Consider the following 17,382-nt stretch of genomic DNA (forward strand, 5'->3'; position numbering starts at 1 on the left):
TTTCACTGTGGTCATAGAAATGTTCTATGACCGCCACCCCCAAATTATATTTCGGCTTGCTTTGTTGACTTTCCGTTTACGTTATTCTATGCAGTTAGAAACAAAACATTCTATCCCACATCCTGGGCATTTCTCATCTCAAAATTGAACTGTGACAGAAGCTATCCTTTCTCTGAGAGCCACATTCTCGGTGCTCAAATGATACCAAGTAGTACAGGAAACAACCCTTTCCTGCTGTATATACTGTGGGCTGCTCTTCAGGACCAGAGCAACAGCAGCAACTTCCCACTGTTTTGCCCCAGGAAAGCCCGACTGTTTTTAATACCCCACACTTCCTGGAGGACATGTGGACTATGACTCCATTCTTCTTCCAATTTCTCTGTCAGAAGACTTGGGCTGCAAACAAGTTAATCCAACTCTGGGCAACTTAAGCAAAAAATGGGTGCATTGGATAGATACCAGTTGGAATCAAAGTAAAATTAAACAACCAGGCTTTGGGGGGCGCCTGGGTGGCTCAGTCGGTTAAGCATCCGACTTCAGCTCAGGTCATGATCTTGCAGTTCATGAGTTCGAGCCTCACGTCGGGCTCTGTGCTGATAGCTGAGCCTGGAGCCTGCTTCGGATTCTGTGTCTCCCTCTCTCTCTGCCCCTCCCCTGGTCGTGCTCTGTCTCTCTCTCTCTCTCTTAAAAAATGAATAAACATTAAAAAAAAAAAAAAACACCCAACCAGGCTTTGAGAAAAAGATAGGAATGAGGGCAATATGGGGATGGAGGTACTTAGATAGAGCCCACGAATCACCTTTTTCGGGTGTTGCCATTAAAATGCTTGGGTGACAGCACTCTGCTCTAGCTAAAACTTCCCGGAGAACTGGGTCTCCCTGGACTAGTTTGGGTCACATGCCCACCCCACGGCTGAGGGAACGGAGGAACTCCCACTGACAGTCTCCCCAGGACACAGATGGTGGAGGTGTAGTTTCCTGAAGAAAACGTGGGGTGCTTTCATTAAAAACGAGGGAAAGGGATCCTGAGTGGGCAAAACGAACAAATATTCATTATAATACCACCGATGGGAATGATAGATAGATGGCTTGGCTTCAGCAACAACAGAAACCAGGAATAAGAGAGAAAGACAGACACTGAATCTGTACGACACGGCAGACAACGGGGTCACCAATATCTCTCTCGGTTGCACATCTTGTGGCACCTCCGCCAGAGAACTCTTTCCCAGTTCTAGGTTGAAAACTGTGTCAGAGGAGATGACTGGCCCAGTTCTGGATGAGCTTGCTGGGTCACTCCACTGTGGCAAAGGGTTGGGTCCACGAGAACACAGCAGCCACCATGTGAACCCCTGGCTGGCGTGGGAGTCGAGCAGTTTCTAAAAGGACAGATCCCATCGTTATCCCCCTTACAGTCTTGCCCTCTTGGGCCTTAGTTTCATGTTCTGTAAAGTGGAGAGATGATGTCCAGAGATGTTCAGGAGTAACTGGGGCACTAGGCCTGGAGGGTACATGGGGAAGCTCAGGTCATTTGGGGCTCTGGGATGTGATGTCTGTGGTAGTTTCTCCCTGTTTCCAATGACCTGGGGGTGCAGACTTCCCTGGTTAGTGAGACACAATGTTCCTCAAGGAGGATCCAATTTAAGATCTTCCCCTCCCCAGCCCCATGTTATAGATCAAAAAACAGAGACCCAGGGAGGTCCAAGGTCATACCTGAGTCTCTCTGTGAGGAGAAGAGATTTTTGGCTTAAATAAGGCCAAGAGGAGTGTTCCTATTGGAGAAAGGGGATGGAAGGGAATCTGGTTGCCTCCTAAGGTACTTCTTGAGGCTCCCAAGAGTGAAGGTGACCTGTCAACTAATAAAAATAACCACTCATCACTTACCTGTGGCACTCTACAGTTTACAGCATGATTTCATGTCCCTTATCCGCTACTTCTCACAACAGCCCTATAAGGCAAAGCCAACAATGAAATAGAATAATCAGTTTTGGGACAGCTGAGGAAACTGGCCCACAGTCAGATGATCAGAAAGCAGTGCATCAGGGATTCAAGCTCAGGCCACCTAATATGGGGCAGTACGCAACTGGGCACCACAGTTCACTGTTCTCACTCTCTTTGGCAAACTTAACTCCCTGGGTGCCATTGAAGGAAGTGGTTTTGAAGTGTGGGTCTTCATGCTCTGGACGTGGCCTTCAGGTGCTGGCTGGGATGGTCCGTGATGACTGCCAGATCTCATATTCCAGGCCAGCCAGGCCCTGTGCCTGAGTGTGGAAAGAATTCTCCGGGAAATTTAGTAAGTTGAGACACTAACCTCATAAGGCAGGAGCTTTTGAGATGAAAGGGACAGTGTCTTTCAGAATCTTGTCTGCTAGAAAAGAAGACAAGGTCATATGTAGACTGGTGATTAACCTGTTCAAACGGAGTGGGTTCAGAACCTTCAGGAAATTCATGAGCTGAAGGGGAGGAACTGCACACACCTTGCTCCCAGAGTCAGACCTGGGTTCTGACATTGGCCCTGCCACTTACCAGGTACATGACCCTGGACCGGATCTTTGATCTCCAAGAAGCATGTCTCAAGGTCGACCTCCAACCTCTGTCAGGCTGGTATCCAAAGCCCTCCCTGCTCCACCTTTTCCCGTCTTCTTGCATGGGTAAGGAAGCGTTCAGTTACAAGTGACAGAAATCCAACACTGTGGCGTAAGTTCAGGTGGATCCAGAGGTTCCACAGAGGTCATCGGGTCACCTCCCCTGCTGCTGTCCTAGCTGTGCATTCCTGTGTTGGCTTCAGTCTTAGAGAGTTACTGGAATTACTTGAATAGGATGGGAGAACACGAGTGATACCACATGGTGAGGAGGAAAGAACATGGGCCCTGAGGCCAGATGGACTTGTACTTGAATCTCTGCTACCAACAAGCTGTGTGATCTTGGTTGTGTTTCTTGCCTCTCTCAGCCTGTTCCTTCACTTGTCTTGATATAATGACCCCGACACCTCAGAGTGTTGATGTCAAGTTCAAGTGAGGTAACCTATGTGAAAACGCCTGGCGCAATAAATGCTAGGAAGAAGATAAAAAACACATATGAAGGAAACGGAAATCCAGCAGCGCTCTGGTTTTCTTTGGGAATGGTAGAGCAACTTCGAGCAGAGGCTGCTGGGAAGGGAAGTAGTCTGCATGTGTAGAGATCACAAACCAGAGGCATTCTTGTACTTGAAGCCACAGTTGGGGTCTCAGAATGAATAGCGGGGTCAAGAAGTCTGGGGTGGAATCCAGACCCGACATGGCCAAACCTCGGGCCTCAGTTGCATTGTCTGTAAGGCAGGAAGCTGGCTGAGAGTAAGCATCTCTTACATTGCACAGGGTGGGGTGGTTTCCCTCTGATGCTTCAGTCTCATCAGGAATGACACCCCTTCCCATGGACCGCAAGGCCCCACCTGTTCATCTTCACTCATCTCTCTGATGTCACTGCCACCTACTCTGTCCTTTGTTCACTGTTCCAGGCAGGGCGGCCATCCTTCCAACAAATCAAACTTCTGTCCTGGCCTCAGGGCCTTTGTTCTTGATGCTCCTTCAGCATGGAATGTCCACCATCCATGGACTCTGCCTGTCTGGCTTCTTCTTGTCATTCAGGTCTCACTTCAAAAGCCATCTCTTCAGAAAACCTGCCTGGATCACTCTACGTAAAGGTGTCTCTGGGGTGCCTGGGTGGCTCAGTTGGTTGAGCATCTGACTTCAGCTCAGGTCGTGGTCTTGCAGTTTGTGAGTTCAAGCCCCGCGTTGGGCTCTGTGCTGACAGCTCAGAGCCTGGAGCCTGCTTCAGATTCTGTATCTCCCTCTCTCTCAAAAATAAATATTTTTTAAAAATTAAAAAAAAAGCTGTCCCTCTCTGCATATTCGTGCATGCACATGTGCAAACACACACACGTACACACACACGCACACACTCACATATTGCTCAGAATCGCATTACTGTTTTATTTTCCTTATGGCACTTCATCCTCCTCTGAATGATGGTTTATTTATTTACACGTGACACAGACTCGCTGTGAATCTGCGTTACAACTGCACTAGTCACTCAACTATTGCCGGCATCGGTGCCACGGATGATGTGGTTTTCTGAAATGGAGACCAGCTCTTGGGAAAGCTCCACACAAAACAAACCGCAAGTGTCCCTTCATTCCACATAGTTCATTCTTGGAAAACTAATAGTGAAACCTTGCACAAAGTACTTTGTGTCTAGAGGTCAGTGAGGTTTGGTTTTGAATGAGGTGCTGATAAACAAGTTTCTCACCAACAGAAATGTCCAGTGGGGTTTGATGCTGTGCAGGACTGCCCAGAATGCACTGCAGGACACCTAGCATCCCTGCCTCTGCCCATTAAATGCTGACCGGATCCTGCGGTCATGGTCACAACAAACCATTCTGAAGCATTTCCAGAACGCTCCCTAGTGGTCAGTACCGCACACTATTAGAATCCCCCATCTATAGAAAGGGCGTAGCACTAGGGGCGCCTGGACGGCTCAGTCGGCTAAGCGTCCGACTCTTGGTTTCGGCTTAGGTCACGATCTCACAGTTCATGAGTTCGGGCTCCACGTTGGGCTCCGCACTGGCAGTACGGAGCCTGCTTGGGATTCTCCTCCTCTCCCAAGCTCTCTGCCCCTCCCCCACTTGCTCATGCGCGCATGCGCTCTCTCTCTCTCAGAATGTAAATAAACTTAAAAAAAAAAGCGTCTAGTACTAAATACCTCAGAGTCTGTGCAAAAAGATGAAACAACCTGAAAGGCTCGGCAGTGTGTCTGATGTCTAGTAAGTGCTTAGTAAACGGGAACTTACTTCATCTCTTCTTTCCACCTTCTGGCCACAGGTTCTGAGTCTGAGCAACAGGGAACACCTGTCATCAAACCCTGGCAACAGGAAGGCAGACACTCTGACTCTTTCAGGGAATAAGGGGAGTAAATTAGGCAACAAGAGACACACATCACCCCCACGCCCAGAGGGCTGACAGAATAGCATGACGTTATGCAGAGAGACTGTGGAACTATTATATTAAACACTGTAGAGCAATTTGACTCAAGAGACCCGCACTCACTTTTTGGTGTAACTCCATTCCTTCCCTGCTTTGGTACAAACTTTGAGACTGAGAAAACCTGGGGCGGGGCGGGCTAGAGACGTACTTCTGGATGAGGACGGGCCACAGGAGGACAGCTCCGCTCTGAATGCTGGGCTGTGCCCGGCCCAGTTCATGCAACAACAGAGATGAAGGGTGTCATGGTGACCTTACATCCAGACTCTCACACCAGACCCTCGGCATAGGCCGGTCACTCTGCCCAGGAGGTCTTCGATCCCTCACTTCTTGCCCTTTCTTGACCTGGCCATCTCTTGCCTATTTCAAGTTGAAGATGCACGATTTCCAGAAAAGCTTCCTTGGACACCCCAGCAGAATTGACTGTCATTCTCTCCTCCTGTGTCCATGGTCGGTGAACTTCTTTCCACTGTGGTATTTCCATATGCACTTGACTGACTCCCCATCTGGTCTGCAAGAACTATGTCTGGTTTATCTTTATCTCCCTGACGACTAGCTCAGACTGGGGACACAGTCGGCATTTACTCCCTACCTTAGCTACTTCTCCCCCAGCTTTGGATTCTGAAATAAACATACGACACAGTCAATGTCGCAGAGGTTCCCAACACCATTATCCAGGCTACAGAGGGAGGATCTCATTTTTAAAAAGAAGAAAGTCTTGTGTTCCAAAGGACAGTTTATTTAAAACAAAGGTGACAATGTGTAGGAAGTAGGAAAAACAACAATTCTAACATAAAAGCACACAGGAAGCACCTCAAATTAAAAAAGGTGCAGGGGAGGAAGCTATGTTTCACACATATACAAACTGCTGACCTCAATTGATTATTTACATCCAAACTTTATAAAATAGCATTTCAAGTCAGCACTTAAGCCAGTGTTATTAGTTTTTATTACAAAAAGTTAAAGCTACAAACTTCACATTTTTAAGTTGTACATCTGCAACAGCATTTAAGCTTTTTCCAAGTTGGTTCGAGTGCAAGCTGGTAGAGGAGATTTTTTTTTTCCCCAGACACAAAAAAGAACATGGAGTCCAAATACAATGAATATAATCCTGATGAAAACAAAGAGTGCATAAGAAAGGATGGGGTGGGAGGCTGAGGACTGGGAAGAAACAATTTTCCAGGAAATAAGGAGCTGCAGTCTTTAGAGGCAATGTGGTGTGCTAGAAAGGGCACTGGAATAAGAATCAGAAAACCTGCATTTGAATCCTAGCTCCCATACTTTAGCTGCAAGACCTTGAGCTTAAAAGACTTCACCTCTCTGAGTCTCAGTTTCCTTATCTGTAAAAAGAGGACAGTAATACCTATACCTCCCGGAGCTATTAAGTTTTAACAGATATAAGGCTATTCAGATTATCTATTTTCTTCTTGAATGAGCTTTGGTGTTTTGTATCTTTCAAGGAATTCGTCCATTTTATTTAAGTTACTGAATTTATTAGCATAAAATTGTTCATGATATTGTTCTTAGCCTTTTAATATCTGTAGGAGCTTACTGGTGCCACCTCTCTCATTCCTGATATTGGTAAGAGCTACTGAGTTTTAAATGGTATAATAAATCTCTGGCATCTGACAGGTGCTAAAGAAATGTTTCCTGGATCAGAATACACAGTCTCAAGGAGTCAAGGCTATAGCTCTCCAGTGGCTTCAGAATTTTGGTTCTATCTATCTATCTAGTCAGTCACTCATCAGCCAGCCCCCAGCCAGCCAGTCAGCCAAACATTCATTCATCCATCCATCCATCCATCCATCCATCCATCCAGTTGGTGACTGGGAGAAGGGACAAAGAAAAAAGGAAAAGAGAAATTTCTTCATAATTACTGATGAGGAAGCAATCAAGATATTCTTGGAGAATTTGAGATTTTTAAATCTCAAATCTCAATCTTTTTAGGCTACAACTAGGTGAGGGTCCTTGTTTCTTAAAGGTAGAGAATAGGCGAGGTGCAGAGTCCCTGGAAACTTGAGTCAAAAATGCTGAGGCAATTACGGAAGCTCGGGACTCAATGAAAGCAAGCTGACCTAGCCTGAAGTTGGTATTCAAGGGGAAAAAATGACTGGGACTTGCTCCTCTGGCTTTCCATCACTAGAAAACAAATACACCTTGTCAGGAAATGTATGTGGTCCAAAGAAATTGACTTCTGGCCAAAGGGTTCTGTCTCGCTAGACTGGTGAGCAGTGTTCTTTGTTGGACCAGCATGGTGGGTGCACACATGCCTGAAAGAAAATAAACTACGGATCAAGATTCATGACCCAACAACATTTACGGGGAAAAACGAAAACCTTCTTTTACTTGGATCTAGCTTAGGAAGGAAGAAATGGGCATTCCTCTCCTGTCTGGCCAAGTGCAAAGTCCTTTCTAAAGAGAAAGAGGCTGAGGCAGGCCTGTTCGTTAGCACAGCAGATGGTGTGGGGGAATGCACGCTCCGTGCTGTGGTTGGTGAGACTCGCTTGGCTGTCAGACTTGACTACTAACTCAGCTGTTTCCCAGCCTAAAAATGCCAGTGAGAGTTATTTATCCTGTGCGAGAAAGGTGGTCACTTCGTTTTAAAGATTTGTGACTTTCCTTTTCCCTGTAAATATTGGTCTCACATGGTGATGCTATGAATCCTGATTCAGCCACTTACTAGCTGTATTGCCCTGGGAAAGAACTTTTTTTCTGTCTGAACTTGCTCCTTCATCTATGAAGTGGAGATAAAGTACTTAATATATGGGGTTATCCTGAAGTTTGGATCTCACATATATAAAAAGCCCACCTGGCTCAGTGCCTGGTGTATACTAAGTGGTCAATGAATATTAGCTGCCATCGATTATTCTAGCGGGATCCTCTAGTCGTCCTCTGTTCTCTGTATCTAACACATAACTGCCTAACTGGCCAAACCCTGCAGATCAACCACTGCCTCTTACATTTTTAAAAACTTGCTTTAATTGCAAAGAACAGAATCTGGCCAGAGAAGAGGAACATTCCCTGCCTTTCCATTGATTCCCAGGTTTGGGAAGCAAAAGCAATTATGGAGTCGAATTACACTATCCTTAGGTGCAACCCAGTCAGTGCTCTCCCAGCAGGGGCGCGGAGGGGGGGGGTGATAATTAAAAATGAGCAGACATTTGCCTTTCCTCACTGTCTACTCTTTGCTGTGCGATGACAGGACATGTGGCCTTGAGCCCCTGCTGCAGAGGGATGGCCAGTGCTGTTCTGTGAAGCCCTGTGATCTTAGGCCTGAAATTGCCCACATGGTGCCTCTTACTGGCCAGCAGGCGCTGCAGGGCTCCGGAAGGGCCGAGACTCAACCATCAGGCTCCCCCTGGGGGTCTCAGAGCCAGTCGCCCTCTGAAGGGACCAAGCAAGACCAAGTCTGCCTTGTAGGCCTCTTGGCGAAACTTAACCAAAACTGACACAGGTTTCTCCCCTTGGACGGGGCTGCTTGGATCAGGGCCCAGGGGTGAGGAGCTCTGGTCTAGTCTCAGCTCTTCAGCTTGCTTTGTGATCTTGTCACCATGTCACTTCCCCTCTCCAAGCCTCATTCGGGCCAGAAGATGCCTATGGTCCCTCCCAGTTGTGGCATTCTGTGGGCCCAGATGGAGCCTCCTGGAGAACAGATCTTAGTCTAATATTCAGGTATCCTTTCCAGACCCCTCAGCAGTAAAGTAAAAAAAGAAAACAGTCACATATTGGAATATGATCACCAAAAGCAATGCCATCTACCCATGTCTGTAAGGAATGCGGAGCAAAACGCATGCCCCTCTGCGATCTTCACATGATCAATGAGAAGTCTGAAGACACCTTCTCTTCTGTGGCCTGCACACAGCCCCGTGTTTGCTGAGAGGACCTGGCAGGCCCGTTCCTGCACGGGGTCACGTCTCCTCTTAAGGCACTGGGCAGTATCTGTGCTGTGACTTTAGGCGGTCGGGAGAGTGGAAATGGATGAAAGGCATTGAAGCCACAAGGGGCAGTTTACAAAGAGGGTGCCAGGCTTCTCCTGGGACTCAGAAAGTAAACACAAACTCTCAAGGCTTTCCTGTGGACATGGTCAGTGGCTCCAGAAGCCAGAGATGACCCACCCAAGGCTCAAACCATGGGGAGAGAACTGGCCCAAACCTAATTTTTAATTGCAGCCCTGCAAAAGGGTGAGGTTGGCCCCTGGGAGCTGAGTGACCCCAACAGCCTCCTGCTGTCCCCTGCCCTCGTGTCCCACAGTACCATAATCTTACAGAAAAGAGGCCAACTGTTTAAAACTGTACCTGTACAGAGATGCCACCACCACACTCAGTGGGGAATCCAGTTATAATTTATATATATGTGCATATTTATATATTTTTAAAAAGTTTTCCAGAAAGAACAATCGGAAGCTATCGGAAGAAGAAAGACAAGACAACATGTAACACTTTCCCAGCTATCACTCATCTAGGAGTCTCTGTTTCTGGGGTTAAAAACTCTGAGTTTAAAAGCGCTGATATGAATCCTTTGAAATAATATAACTGATCGATTTAAATACATACACAAGATGGCGCGCTGACGGCAGGCAGCCCTTCCCACTGGTGCACTTCCTGAGTTCACGGAGGTGAAGGTGCCGTGGAAAAATGACGGGGCGGAAGTGTTGGCTGACAAGCCTGAGTGGCGAGCAGCCGGGGTTCACCGAAGGCCTGGTGCGCAGGCTGGGGCCCTCCTGGCCGGGCCTTCTCAGAAGTTCTGTTGCCGCCGCTTCTTAGCCTCGATGGCATCCAGGATTGGCTGCCTCTTGGACTGGTACTTCTGCCGGATCTCTTCAATCTCTTGCTCCATCATGGGGTCGAGGGCCAGGAGCCTCTTCTGAAGGTCCTCCACTGTCCAACTCTTAAGCTAGAAGAAGCGGAACGTACAGTCATGACAAAGCCAACGTCAGCACAGAAGAGCCGAGAAGCCCACCCTTTCCGGTCACCCAGAAGGGAAGGGTTTGTGGTCAGACCAAGTTGGAGGGGGGGCAGTGGCTGGAAAGGGACAATTCATTCATAAATAGCACGCCACCAGGCTTTTTGGAGATAATTTATCCCTGGACAAGTTGTAAGTGCTAATCTCTTTGACTTACCTTGCTTTGACCAGAAACTTAACCAATAAAACTTTCATCTCTCCTATCTTTTCAACAAATTACGTATCAATTTATTAAAATAACAGCCACTTGGTGTAGACAAAATAATGCTTGCCCTCCTAGTTCTTGTCTCCTGCTTGTTCATGTTACCCATGAGATGAGTGTCTGGATGGTGACCGTGTCTCTTTCTGGATACCGCACCAGGGAGGAGGGATGCTCACTGAGGATCAGATGCCATCCCCTGTACCCCCAGTGTCTCGGCACTTGTCTTACTAATAATCATCGGGTGCTAATTACATACCAGGCACCACTCTAAGCACTTCCTATGGATTACCGACACAGGCGTCTTGAGAATGCAGATACAACCCTTGGGCAGGGAGTGCGAGGGGTAGTTGGAAACTTCTGAGATTAAGTTTCCATCATCCGGAGAAAAAAACAACAGAACTTGATATATAAATTAATAATAAAAGGTAGCATTTATAGTGTTTTCTATGTTCCAGATGCTCCATGCTTTACATACATTGACTCATTTCATCCTTGCGACAAGCCTACGACTTGCATATATCATTATCTCTATGTTACAGATGAACAAGCCAAAAAAGAGGGTGGTGAAGAAAACTGCCCCCGGTCTCATGGCTAGTAAGTGGCAGAATCGAGATTCAAACCCAGGCAGGAAGGCCCCAGAGTTCATGCTCTTAACAAGGATCACAGAAGAGCAGACGAGCAAAGCACAGGTTTGAGAACCAACTCAATCTGTGGTTAAAACAAACATGGCTCTGCCTCTTGCAAATGCTGAGATTCAGGCAAGTCACCTGTCTCGCCAGGCCGTCCTCACCCATAGAGATGGGACAGCCATGCCTCGTCATGCTTATTTTAAGAATTAAATGAGATCATGTCTGTAAAGATGTCAGCACAATCCCTGGTACACCGTGTGCTTAAAGATGGCCGTGCGTGTTACAACCCTCCCTCTACCAGAGCCCAGGAGTGTGTTCATGTTCAACATGTGTCTGCAGCTGTCGGGCAAGTGGTTTCACTGCCATATGTAAGGAGGGTCACTGACTCCAAGCAAGGCCAGTCCTGGCTGCCAGGGATGGGAATGAAAGCCAACATTATCCACAGCAGGTGGTGATAAATTCTGTGAGCTCACAACCAGTTTAATAGGTGCCGTGTTTCAAGAACTCAAAGGCTCACTCAAGTCTTAGCAGAGATTTATGGAATCAACATGTCCCTCAGCCCCTCCCTGAGGCCCCAACAGGGAAGTGGTAGAGGAAGGGGGTGAAGGAACCTCTTTCTGTCCGCCCTTCCTCTACAGGGTGGGGTACGACCGAGTGTGAAGTGCTTACAGTGGCTTCCCCGGGAATGGTTTAGTGACCTGTCGCCACAGGAATTTACCTTGGCCAGCTTCAGGGAGGTGGGCTGAGAAGCAAGAAAGGCCTAACAGTTCAAGACGAAAGGCTCTTTGTGATGTGGGAATGCAGACAGCGAGTGTGGGGGGTGCTGGAAAGTTGGGCTGAAGAAACCACATCTCATTTCCAGCCCAGCCTGTGGTTTTAGACCAGCAGGAGGGTGGTGTTCTGGGCCCAAGGACACTCCCAAGAGCAATGCTCACCTCGTCTTTGGCTTTTTCAGTTCCTTCTCCAAAAAGAAGCCACCCCAGACCTAATACCTAATGTTCCCAACAGTTGAGGTGTTAATCTTAAGAGTCACAGATCATCAGTCTGTAGAGGCTGTGCAATCTTAGACAAGTAACTTCCCCCTCTGAACCCCTCAGTGTCCTCCTCCGGAGAAGAGACGCCAGTTCTGCCATCCCTGGGCTCTAATGAAGATCAGATGACTTCACGGGTTCACGTTCTCAGCACAGAACTTCACATGGTATGCATTTCCCAGACAGTAAGCATGCCATAAACTGTAGTGGTCACCACAGTTATTAATGACCGCTCTTGTTGCTGGTATTAATACTATCATTATTATTAATATTTTGAAAAGTCTCTAATTAATCTCCCATAAACAAGCTGTTCCTATAACCTCTGATCCAAGCCAGAGTCAAACAAGTAAAAAAGAAAATATTCTACTCTATTTTGGGCTAACAATGCCTAAAGGTTGGCATTTTCGCGTACCATCTGTTACCTTATTTATAGTTTAACAAAATATGGTTTTATTGAGCCATCGTATATTCACTGAACACCTACCATGGGCTAGGTAGGCACACAGGATACTTCCGTGAAAAAAAAAAACCAAAACAAAAAAACCCAAAACAAAACCCCCAAATAACTGCCCTTGTGAAGCTCACATTTGAATGAGGTGAGACAGGCAACTGAGAATTAAATGACTCAGAAAATGACTCTTACATTAGAGGGTGATGGGGAAAGAAAAGAAAAAACACAGCGAAGGAAGGGGAGCTGGGGATCGGGAGGCTTGCTCTTCATCATCCATCAGGATGAAGCGTCAACTGCGAGATGAAGAAATCAAAGTCAGTGGAGCAGCACTGGCTTTCTGGTTTGTTCGGCAGCTTCAGGCAAACCCCTTCTCCTCCCCAGGCCTCCGTTTCCCCACCTGTAACAGAGGGCTGCTGAGATGAGCTCAAGATCTTGTTGGACTCAGTATTTCTCATCTATGATCCATGGATCCTGTGCATTGGAATCACCCATTAAAGGTTACAAGTCGTGAGCTACTCGATCACTCCCCCCCCACCCCGCCCAGGTAAGGACTTTGCATGCTAAAGAAGCTTCTCATTTGTTCCTTGTAATTCCTCAAGTGTGATGAGCCTGGTGCTACATCCTCCTTCCCGTTTTCCTGACAGCAAAATTCTCACAAAGTAATTGCTGCCTGTCTCGGGTCAAGGCTTCTAGGTTTCCAGTTTCTGCACAGCCCTTCTGCCCTTGATCTAATCTAAAGGCCACAACATGAACCCCTGCTTTATCTCCACCACCTTTGGGCTAATTTACTTGCCCTAAGGCTTTGTTTGGGCTTAAGTTACACCTGACCCATTAGAACACTGCCAGCCAGTCACCGCTAATGCCTCGGTCACACTCCAGATATGGATTTTTCTGAAAACAAGCTCAGAGAATGGTTTCATGGCGCCAATGTAGCATCTCACCTTCCTGGTCCTTGGTGGCATAAATAAATTTCAAACGGATATCTTGCAGAAGGGTAACTGTGATTCTCAGGTTTTGCTATAGCCAGAGTTGTGACGGAGCACACCGCGGCCCGCCACCCCCCTCCCCGGACCGTGCAGGGGCTGAGCCATTTTCACCAGCTGCAGGAAGTCCCACCCTGTAGCACACCTCATCTGTCCCCTCGCACTTACATAGGCTCTCTAGACTGTGACTCCCCATGTCCATCTGCAGACCAGCATTCTCCTCTGAATTCCAGGCTCACACACCCAGGGAAGGTCCTGTTTTATATCCCCATCCCAGATCAGCTCGTGGAAATCGGCCCCTTAATGCCAACCAAAAGAAAACTCTAGAGTCCCATCCCTCCCAAAGGGGCAAATCTATTCTCCTTACATCCAGGTCTTCCCCGTCTCAGGAGTGGTACCACCGTCCTGCCAGATGCACAGAAATCACCCCTGATTCTTCCTTCCCCTCACCACCCCTTGCCCACAACCCATCCTTCAATCTCATCTCTAAAATGCTAGGGTGACCCAAATCCAGCCCCTCAATCCAGGCCACCATCATCTCACAGCAACGAGCATCATTAAAAATACAGAGATGAACCTGATCGAGTCCCCCTGTGTTTCCTGCCGCACTTAGAATAAAATCCCCAGGGCTACAAAGGCCGTCCATCTCTGGCCCCACAGTCCCCTCGAACTGCATCACCTACCACTCTCCCTTTTGTTCGGGACACTGGCTACTCTGTATTTCAAATCGTCAGACAAGCTGCACTTTTTCTGGCCTCAAGGGCTACATGGTGACTGATCCTTCTGACTGGATGGGTCGTCCTCAGTTCTTCCTTATCTTTTAGGCCTTCGTTCCAAGGTCAACTCCTCAAAGAATCTGAGAAAGCCTTCCCCTAAGCACTTATCTAGAAAGGTCGCCTGCCCTACATGCATTGTTGTGCCTCAGCCCATAGTTTGCTTCCTTCAAAACGATGTGGTACGAGGTAATCAATCAATCGTTCTTATTTATTTTCTTTCATTTATTGTGTCTCTCACTAGGACAAAAGTTCCAGGAGAACAGTGACTCTGTCTTGTTCACTACACCATGTGCAGGAATGAATAAATTGCCCTTTGTTTCCAATCAAATAATAATGGAAGCCACTGAAGTCGAGGGGGAAGCTCCCCAAGCACCGCCACAGGCAGCAGGGCTCTGGGCGAGGAGCGGAGAGGCCCTGGTGTGGAACAAGGAACGAGGTAGGCCCTTCACGGAACTTGTATTCCTCTCAGCATTCTTTTGGCATCGAAGGAAGTCTCTGCTCCCTGGAATCCCATCGGTGTGTTTGATACTGAATGACGAGGAGGAGGTCTCCAGCCCTGGCTGAGTCACCTCTAATGGGCACGTCCACTTTAATTTTTCGTTCTGACAAAAAGGAACTACTACTTTGGAAAAGGATGAAGTAATCAAGAGAATAAGACATGATCCCTGGGGACAAGACAAAATGAATGCCGAGCCCCGAGCCCCAGGCTCATTAATGAAGGTGGGTTGTGCTGAAGAGAGCAGACCAAGCACAGGGAGAGGTCACAGAAGGAAAGAGAAACTAAAATAAGCCTCTTCACAACCATGGTTATTTAGAATTCTCTGACCACTCGGATGCTAATCAACACATCAGTCTTGAGTACACGGCCGTGGGTGGGCTCCGAATCTGACGGTACTGATGCTCTGGCGCTGTGCTCACTGTAGCTGACCAACAGCTGGACTTCCCTCACCCAGTGTGACGTCTGTCGACGGATGTCTGAGCAAGTAAAGGCAACCACACACGCGCAGGGAGATTTCTCTTAGAGGCTGTGGTCTCCGGAAATGTTCCGTATCCTCAAGGAGGCAGTTTTTCAGTGTGAACTTTGGCCTCACCCTGTTTTAGCCAGATGCAACGCCATCTTACCACTGGATTCTACACTTAGACATCGAGGCGATATGTTAATTTCTTGAGCTTATACCAGGCGCCCAGCACTGAGCTAAGCGTGTGTCCGCACAAATCAATCTATCTGCAAGGCAGGTATTATGATTGACCTCCTTTTACAAATGAGGTCAATGAGGGTACGAGTGAGCAAGCAATTTGCCCAAAGTGATACAGCAAGGAACCGGAAAAGACTGTAACCACCACCCTAAGGGTTTCTGGAAACAGGCCTGTTAGTGAACAACATGGAAGGCCAGAAGAATTACAAATTCGGCTGATGTTAAATACGTTAGATGGCCTTCGCATTCAAAATTGCCACTGCTAGTGATGATGGGTGACTTCAGGGAAGTCACCTGACCTCTCTGGGATCTGGTCTCCTCATCTGTAAAATGGGGATGATACTTGGCTGCCTTTCCTCAAGTAAAACCACCAAAGGCCTACCATGTGCCAGGCACCACTGCAGAGGGGCAGTGACTCAATTCACGTTTGCTAAACACGCTGCAAACTGAACCAACCACCTTTCCTGGCAGCTCTACCGGGCCAGGCACACTGCAGGGCAACAGGAACGTAAAAGGCGGTATGTGTCGGAGAAGCAGCTGGGCTTTGGGGCAGGAGCACCGGCTTTGGGTCACACGGACCGGGGTCCCACGGCAGCTCTGCCCTTGGGAGCTGGACGCCCTTGGGCGAGTCACATAATGTGTGCCTCACCTTCCCCATTTTTAGAGAGCGGTATTTCTCCACCAGGGGAAGTTGTGAGGTTCAGAGGTGTTGGGCAAGTGTATAACAGTATTGGTACACGCCAAAAACAAAGCGGGTAAGTGGGAGCTACCACCTTAAATCCCTTCTTCGGGAAACGGAGAAAATACAGAAGTAATATAAAGAGTAGCTGCTGCTGCTGTCAGAGCTGAGCTTGATGAGCTCACGGTAGGGTGAGGACACAGCACACACACAGAGCTGTCTCTAGTGAACTCTGCGTGAGAAACCCCAAATCGCAGGAGTCTGGCTTGTCTCCCCTGGGCCAGACCACAGCGAGGGCCTCGGATTCCCGGCATCAGTACGAATATAGAAGGCTGATGGGAACTGGTTTCTCCTCAAATGGACTTAGCAACTCTGAAATTCTGAATTACCCTGTGTCAACCAGCCCGAAGAACAACCGGGAAGATCCGGCTGGTGTTTCAGACAAGCGGGGACTCAGGAATCACGGTGACAGTCGGCCCACCTCGCATGAGCAGAGTGAAGCTGAACTAAACACATCCGAATGTACAGCACAGGTTCATCCTGTCCTGGCAACAAGGCCCACGGTGAACAGACAGGTCAGGTCTATGTCCAAGGAACAGGGCTCAAAGTTCTGCTCCTCTGCTGCTAGAAACTCACCTCAGAAGTCTATTGTACAGTATCGTGCTACATCCCTAAAAAAAACCAGCAGAGAGAGAGAGAGAGAGAGAGAAAGAGAGAGGTGCCAAAGCGTTTGAGGACAAGCTTCAATTCTGTACATACTGTATACTTAAGGACTCATAATTCTGCATCTAATATCACAACCAGGATTTCTCAAACACCTTGCCCCTTCTGATGCCCTGTCAAAGGTGATGTTTTTATAGTGGTCAAGAATGAGGAAAGAACACGCCTTTGGAATTTAGCAAGACGACAAGGAAGCTCAACAGAGCTGAACGAAGCCACCAATGTGCCAATCCATACCTTCAACACCAGCCGCTAGAAGGTTAACAAAAATGCACTAGAGAAAAGGTACCAAGGTCTGTCAAAATCACGTAGGGCATTGACTTAAATCCACCAAAGATACTCATCCTTCCTTGATGTAAATTTGTCTCTATCAAGGAATGGATTCTAGATTGGAAGGAGGTGACTCTAGGAAGATTCTCAGATGATGCAATAATCTCTCAGCAGATGACTGAGAACGCAGTCATGCAGAAAAGCAGGGAGCTGACAGTCAAAACAACTTGTGTGGGTTAAGTAAGCCCTAGGCCACTGAATTTCGAAACATCTTACTGCTTAAATGAACCTTGTGAGAATGTTAATGGGAAATTTCCTCTGATTCAAATTATGGTCATGCCAAAGTATGCTTCCATCAGCCCCTTATAAAATCTTCCTAATGCAAAACTATTATTAATGATTACTTCGACCCCACTTTGAGTTTACAATTACTTCAAGTCAATACATGGAACTGTTGTCAGAATTCTAA

The 17,382-nt window shown here is 47.5% G+C and overlaps 1 protein-coding gene and 1 long non-coding RNA gene across 6 annotated transcripts in view; both read right to left on the reverse strand.

Annotated features, from left to right (window-relative positions):
* Window positions 1-1,025: 1,025 nt before the first annotated feature.
* LOC122236961 lies at window positions 1,026-2,430 on the reverse strand. The gene is made up of 4 exons (XR_006215144.1): window positions 2,308-2,430; window positions 1,881-1,944; window positions 1,710-1,768; window positions 1,026-1,375 (listed from the first exon to the last, which is right to left on the reverse strand). It is a non-coding gene; the product is annotated as an uncharacterized LOC122236961 (long non-coding RNA).
* A 3,302-nt stretch (window positions 2,431-5,732) lies between these two features.
* The window catches only part of STK4 (serine/threonine kinase 4), a 91,439-nt gene continuing 79,789 nt past the window's right edge, over window positions 5,733-17,382 (reverse strand). For all 5 annotated transcript variants that reach the window (XM_007077811.3, XM_042980313.1, XM_042980315.1 and 2 more), the window contains one exon: window positions 5,733-9,907. In XM_007077811.3, the coding sequence (XP_007077873.2) occupies window positions 9,749-9,907 (159 nt within the window). In that variant the 3' untranslated portion in view covers window positions 5,733-9,748. The remainder of the gene's footprint in view (window positions 9,908-17,382) is intronic.

This window comes from Panthera tigris, chromosome A3 (assembly GCF_018350195.1).
Source record: "Panthera tigris isolate Pti1 chromosome A3, P.tigris_Pti1_mat1.1, whole genome shotgun sequence".
Taxonomy (NCBI): Eukaryota; Metazoa; Chordata; class Mammalia; order Carnivora; family Felidae; genus Panthera; species Panthera tigris.